The sequence below is a fragment of the Sturnus vulgaris genome, chromosome 16 (genome assembly GCF_052056855.1).
Source record: "Sturnus vulgaris isolate bStuVul1 chromosome 16, bStuVul1.hap1, whole genome shotgun sequence".
Classification (NCBI taxonomy): Eukaryota; Metazoa; Chordata; class Aves; order Passeriformes; family Sturnidae; genus Sturnus; species Sturnus vulgaris.
This window is the reverse complement of record NC_142258.1, coordinates 3590264-3597665: the sequence shown is the minus strand read 5'-3', so window position 1 is coordinate 3597665 and position 7402 is coordinate 3590264. Positions and strand designations below refer to the sequence as shown.

Sequence of the window (7402 nt, the reverse complement as noted above, 5' to 3'; positions counted from 1 at the left end):
CCATGCCATGTATGCAATTTTGGCAGGTAGGGACATTTATATGGCTGTCCCACATCAGGCAGCACAAGGGTCATCACTGAGAGATGTAAGGATCGAGTTAAAAGCACAGATGCTGCAACAGAATTGAGAAAACAGGTAGAAATCCCATGGGAGGCTGAGTTAGACACCTTGCAAGTGTGTGTGTGTGTGTGAGACAGATACTGGGATGTGCCTGAATATATTTCAAAACAACAAATTTTATTTAACTTCTTGCAATTGCTTAGTTAAGGAGAAAATCCCACCAGACATGTATAAGTGCAAACTCCTTTTTGTTCCTGTGTCACATCGTGGTGATTTTTCTGAGACACAAAGCAGAATTAAAACCCACCCAGCTGGGGAGAGAACTGAGGCTGCTCCCGAGCGCAGGTGTGCTGGGGAAAGTAGCTCCACAGATCCAGGGCACATTGATCATCACTTACACTGCTTCAAATCAGTTTGGACAAAAACCACAACAGCGTTTAAAACTTACTTGATGGCTGAGGGAAGGGAAAGGAAAAAGCGCTGTGGAGAGATGGGCTGGAATTTGAGGGAACACTGCCCTCTTCTTTTGTATTTTATCCAAGTGTTTTTGTGATGCAGGTGCTGAAGTCTCTGCTTGCTTGCTAATGATGCACACTTACATCTGTGGAAGACTTATCACCATTAACCCCATGAGATTGGCACTGTGCTCAGGAGAAATGCTGGACTGGGCTGGCACAGAGACAGCAGACTCTCTTTCCCTTAGAGTAATTGCTTTCCTTCACTCTTCCCCTCCTCCTTCCCAGGTCAGGGCTGCACACATTAGGCTGCCTTTCATTGTGAGCATCAATGTGTTGTCTGGCTGCTGGGTAAATACATCAAGTGGTTCACGCCCAGTGTGCAGCTCTCATCATTCCTTTCTGTCAAAGCTGCTTTTCAATGATGCCTTGGTCTGGGGGTAGAACAGATTTCCTGCAGTGCTGAAGCTGGACAGATTCCTTGCTGAATTGGGGCTTGATAAATATGTATTGAGTCTCACGCATCAGAACCGTGAGCAACAGCCATAAGAAATGTTATAGAAATGCAGCATTTCACTTCTAGAAACTCAGTGTTTCTAAGCAGACACCATCCAGCAGATAAAAGCAGAAATGTGCCCTTTTATCACTGTTTTTGCAAGATTTGTGTTTGCCCAATGCGATGGTATCTGGGTGACCATAACAACCCATTACATTCATTTGCCCACAACTGATAGCATGAAACGGATTCTTAGAGTATTGAGACAGTCAGCAATGACACACAGCCAAACAAATATTTGACAAAGGACAGTTGGGTTTCACACCACTCTCTGAGTAACCCTGACTCCATCCCTGCTATTTTCTGCTCTCACAGCTGCTTTGTTTGAATGTTTGATTTCTCCTCCCAGTTCAGGTTGTCCTTTTGCACAGAGAGGTGAGGCAGGGCAGCATCTCAAAATGGCTCAAGGTGTCTCTACAAAATGCCTAGAGGGATTATTTCTGCATGTGCTTGTGTTGGTGTCACACCATGGTAGTGCCTGAGCACAGTTCTGGCTGGAGCAGGACAGTTTGGATGGCCAGGGATGACCAAGGTGCCATTCCCACATCCACATCTCAGGTGGCACAAGGACTGTGCTTGACTCCTTACACCTCTTAAAACCTGGCTGGCATCTCCTGGCCATCCAAATATTTTGGTAGGCAACTCATGGAGTTAAGAAGTTTGGCCACATCTGCTGACACATCCATCTAAAACCCTGCCAAGGAAAACGAACAACTATAAAGTCCAGCCATGCAGGACGAGATAATTCAAACAATCCTGAGTGTGTTTACATCAGGCATTTACACCGGGGCAGCTGGCTTGACTTTAAGCAGGATTAGCTGACTGGAGGAGCACAAAGCGTTGCTGTGGCTGAAGGGCCCTTGGTTTGATGCTGTTGCAGGGCAGATTAGAGCTGAGCAGAGCGTTGGAGGCTGCGAGCAGAGCCCTCTGTTAGAAGCTTAGGGAAAGGATGCTGCAGGCAGACGGGCTGCTGAGACACGGTGCTAAGCACAACCCACCAGGCAGCTCAGAGGAATCCTGTTTCTGTACACCACTTGATCACATTGTGCATGAAGCTGGGATTTATCTCAGCAGTAGCGCTGGCTTAAGCAGCAAATGCCACTCAGAAGAAATTTCCAAGCAGAAAGGAAAAGATTTGCTAGAGAAAATCTCATCAATTGGTGTGGCTGGAGTGTCCCAGTGGCTGCAGATGACCATGACACATGTGGACATGCCTTGACATCACCAGTTCCACAGCCCTGGAGCAGCGATGCTGCACCAGCTCTGCCCTGAGGAGCTGGGGAGCCTTTGAGCAGGGCAAGGATCTTCCTAGCCAGCCTCATGTGTCAGCCCTCAGGTTATTCCCTAACTGGAGCTGCAGAAATCTATAGCCTGTATCAAATGTGGGAGCAGTAACAGGACCCAGCCCTGCAGTGACACGTCTCTTGGCCCCACATCAGACGGTCACAGGGTTCCCTGCACCTCCTGTGCTTGGAACCAGAGCAAACCAGTGTTTACTCCTTCCCGTGGGGGGTTGGCTCCTGCCCTGACCCAGACTGCCCACAATGTGTTTTCTCAGGCAGCCCTAGAAACAGTTACTGACAACATCTGGTAACAGCCTCACCCTATTTCTGGTCCTTCTGGGGTCCTCCTGGTCAATTTTGGGATTTTAGAAAAGCTTTAGACAAGAACTAAAATCTCTGGCACTGCTTTCTCTTTTTTCTCTCTCTCTTTTTTCTTTTTCTTTTTGTTTTTCTTTTTTTTTTTCTTTTTTTTTTTTTGGCAGGTCAGGCTGCTCTTATACAAGGTCTCACCCTGCTTGCTGCCACTCACCTGCCCTACCAGCTTGGGTCCATTTTTAAGCTCAGGTAACATCACACTCATCCAGGAGTGGATGGAGCAAAAGCCTCAGCCAGCTCTTGTGAGGCAACGTGTAGCTCTGGCTCTACCTGATGGCCACATTTTGCTTTCTGGCCACAAGTGTTTGCTGATGGTGAGCAGTTTGGGGCAAGAGAGGAGCTCAGGCAGACAGCTCAGATCTCAGCTCAGACCACCTCCCTCCTCCCCATGCCCACTCCATGGATGCCTTTTCTCCCTCTCTTCCCTCAGCTTTTGCTGTGCCCAGCTCGGCTGAGTATCTCTGCAGAGCTGACACTGGTGCAGAGGAAGTGGGATTGGTGTTTTGTTAGACTTTTCTCTCTTCCTCTCGGTTGTATTGAACTGCAGAGGCAAAGAGCACTCACTGACGATGGTGTCTCGGGTGAGATGTCTAACGCAGATCCCGACTGCTCAACAGTCATTAAACATCTCAGGGAAGATGTTCCAGGAAGAGGGATGTTAACCTTGTGGTCCTGGACTGATTCCAGCTCATTTAATTACAGTTTTCATCGTTGAAATTTGCTCTGCACTTTTGACCAGTTATGGGATTTTTTTCCCCATCTCCTCAAAGCTGTTGAGCAGCCTTGCTACAAGCTGACATATTCCCCACACAAGCTGAAGCAACACAAAAGTACAGCTGCTCCCTCTCCCAAGTTTCTCAAATTCATTGTATATTCTGATTACCTAATTATTCAGGATTCTGCAAAGTATCATCAGCTCACCTATACAGAAACATTTTAAGTGTTTAATCTGGATATATGTATAGTTGGATATGTAGGTATAGCACAGACTATACACGAGGCAAATATATGCTGTTGTGGCACAGAACATGACCTTCATCATTAATATAAATATAGACAGAAACACATAATCCTACAGAAATATAAAAAGTAATTTGAAGAAATGCTGTAATGCAAGCTAAACAACCTACACAGTCCCTTATAATGAAAAACTGTATGAGTATAAAGCGATATAAAACCACTATATGATTATATACATTCACATATGAGTGTATATACATATATATATATATACATATAAACTCTATAAAAGTGCATTAAGGTGTTTTAAACCTCACACCTTTGTGTATGTGGGATGAATTTCCCCCTTCAGCAAGCCTTGGCAAACAGTCCAGGGTTATTAAGGATGTTTTCAAGGCTAGGTTGGATGGGGCTAGGAGCAACCTGGTCTAGTGGAAGGTGTCCCTGACCATGGCAGGGGTGTGGAAGTTTTAATGTCTCTTCCAAGCCAAAATTCTGATTCCATGGAGAGGCAGAAAAAGGCCACTGAACCCAGCTCATGTCAGAGACCAGACCCCAGCCAGAGGATGTATGTGCCCCTGCCCCACAGAGAGCCTGGAGCAGGGTGGTTTGGGCTTGGGGCATCTCTCCAGCACAGAGAGTTGTTCATGAGGTGATTTGGAAATAAACTCTTTGTTAGGAACTGCAGTGATAGGACAAGGAGTAGTGGGTACAAATTGAAAGAGTGGAAATTTATGTGAAAAATTGAGAAGAAATTCTTCTCTGTGAGGGTGGGGAGGCCCTGGCACAGGGTGCCCAGAGAAGCTGAGGCTGCCCCTGGATCCCTGAAGTGCCCAAGGTCAGGCTGGACAGGGCTTGGAGCAGCCTGGGATAGTGGAAGGTGTCCGTGCCCACAGCAGGGCATGGCACTGGCTTATCTTTGTAGTCCCTTCCAACCCAAACCACTCTACGATTCCATGGAGCGGCAGCAAAAGGCCGCTGAACCGAGCCCGTGTGAGTGACCAGAACCGTGCCGTGGCACAAAGCCCGGAGCCCACCGCTGTGCGGCGGGGCCGTCCCGCGGCTCGGGGGGTGTTGGTGCGGCTCTGCGGCCCCAGGGCCGGCTCGGAGCGGTTAAACCGCCGGGAGCCGCCGGCCCGGGGCCGCTCCCTCACACCTGCCCGTGCTGCGCTGCCCGCCCTGGCCCGCAGGCGGCGCCGCGCGGCCGCCGTTGCCGCCCCCGCCCCAGCGCCCCGGACCGCGGCGGGGCGGCCGCGCCCGGCGGAGCTGCCGGGGGAGGCGGCGGCCGGCGCGGCTCCCGCCCCGCCCCGCGTCCCCGCCATCCCCGCCCCGCCGGCCCCGCCCCGGAGGCCGGCACGCTGGCTCGCTCGCTGCCGGGGAACATGGCCGAAGTAGGGGAGGACAGTAGCGGGGCGCGGGCTCTGCTGGCGTTACGCTCGGCGCCCTGCAGCCCCGCCGCCGCGCCCCCTCCCGGGCCGCCGCCCCCGGCCGCGCCGCCCGCCGCCTGCACCGGGCCGGTGCTGGCGCGGCTGCAGGGCCGCGAGTTCGAGTTCCTCATGCGGCAGCCGGCCGTCACCATAGGCCGCAACTCCTCGCAGGGCTCGGTGGACGTCAACATGGGGCACTCCAGCTTCATCTCGCGGCGGCACCTGCAGCTCAGCTTCCAGGAGCCGCACTTCTACCTGCGCTGCCTCGGCAAGAACGGCGTCTTCGTGGACGGCGCCTTCCAGCGCCGCGGCGGCCCGGCCCTGCAGCTCCCGCCGCAGTGAGTGCCGGGGGCCGGGGGCGGCGGGGCCGGGCCCGCTCCGCAGGGCAGGAACGGCCCCTGGGGCCGGACAGGGACCCTCGGTACCGGGGAGGGGACGTGGGGCTGGGCGGAGCGGGGGCTCCGTCGAGGAGGGGACGGCGAAGGGTCCCTCGCCGCACGGAGCAGGCGGTGAGCTGCCCGTGTCCCATGCATGGGATGTGTGTGTGCCAGGAGAAGGGCCTGGGGCAATGGTGAGAGGCCACAGGTGATGAAGGAAACGGGTCAAGGGTCTCGCTGCCCACCAGGGGTCTTAGGGGATGGTGAGAGTCTGCCTCTGAAGAAGGTGGAGAGCTTGAGATAGTAATGAGGCATCCCCTTGGTCACAGAGAGCCTTAGGGGACAGTGAAGGTCCCCTCACCTGAAGTTGGTCACAGTGGGCGAGGAGCACTCACCTGGAGGAGGGCCTGAGGTGATGGTGAGGGACATCTGCCCGATGAGATTCTCAGCGTCAACGTGGGCTGTCCTCACCTTCCCAGCCTTGCTGCCGTCCGAGAAAGGGGGTGATGTTCATGGGACTGGGGTTGCTTCCTCTGGGGAAACGATGCCTGGGGAAAAAGTGTGAAAGTGTGAGCCCCTCGCTGCAGGGGTGGCCCCCATAGTCATCATCCTCCATGCTTGCCTGCATGTTCAACTGGTGGCTCTTAAGGGTTTCAAAAAGACAGAGAAGAAGGAAGGAGTGGGTTTAAGTGGGCTAAAACTTGCTACACCCAAGGATTGTCGTTCTTGGAAAAGATCTAGCGGAAAAAGTTGGAAACCACTTTGCCAGAATTGCTTACTTAAGGGTTGGCAAGTTAGGTGTTGTTCCTGGTGTCTCTCTGGAGCAGCAGAAGAAAAGGAGTGAGGCCAGGCTGGCAGTGATGCTGCTCACCAGGACAGCAGGTGCCCAAGGTGTCTTTGCTTCCTTAAGGAAGAGGAGAGGGGTGCAGAAGGGTTTGCTGTGCTACCAGGATTTGTGCTCTGTTAAATTCTCTTGCAGAAAGAAGAATGAGGTTGATGTTAATCTGTTTCTTCCTGAAAACATTGTTTATAGTTGCTGAGTACTGTCCAGCGACTGCAGTGCTTCACCCCAGGGCAGCAGCATGATAGTGGTGGGTGATGTAATTCCTGTGTGCATCTCCTCAAGTTGTTCCAGACTCACTGTACCTAATGCCATCTCTGACTACACTTTAAAGGCAGGAGATTGGGGGGCTGTTGTTTGTATAAAACATCTGTTTTCATCTGTCATATTTTGGCTTTGGTACTGTTTACCTCCAGCACCAGGGTCCTGGAGTTATCCCTCTCTCTCCAGCCTGTCGCTCAGGGGAGGGTTTTTTAATTACTCATTTCCTCTGCAGGCTGCTTCATTTTATACTCAGTAATTTAGTTATAGCTCCCTAGCTGCTCACTCTCTGAGGCGTTTTGGTTTCTAACGTGTTTCATTTTCTGAAAGAGATGTCCTTTAGTGTCTGGTTAATTAATCTGGCTTTGTAAAACAAGACCACCCGAAGCCCTGGGCGCTTCTGTTGTCATTCCTTTTGGCTCTGGTGTCTGTGCAAGCTCTCTTCTCCCTGTCATTGTTTCTTTACTTGGTTAATCATAACCATTGTGACAGAAAACTATGTCAAACAGCAACCTAGTTGCTTATTTCTCTCCCCTTTGCTCCTGACTCCTGGAGTGGGAATGGCAACTTTTCTTCTGCATTGCTTTAAAGGGAGGAGTTTAATGTACACTTCTGAACTCTGCACAATAAGACATCCTCCTAGCTTGGCTGCTGTTTGAGCTACATAAATAAACTTGGTGCTCCTCCCTTTCTGACTTCCAGAGTAGGAAAATGTTTTGCATCAATCTAAAGGAATTTGCCCCCTTGCTTCTATCAGGTAAACAACTCCTTACTGGCCAGTCAAGGGTTTGTAACCCAGACCAGGAA

General features: G+C 51.5%; 1 protein-coding gene across 1 annotated transcript in view; it reads left to right on the top strand.

Moving 5' to 3' along the window:
* Positions 1-5071: 5071 nt before the first annotated feature.
* Positions 5072-7402, top strand: part of FOXK1 (forkhead box K1) — a 56376-nt gene continuing 54045 nt past the window's right edge. The window contains exon 1 of the mRNA XM_014892574.2: positions 5072-5454. Coding sequence (XP_014748060.2) covers positions 5072-5454 — 383 coding nt within the window. The remainder of the gene's footprint in view (positions 5455-7402) is intronic.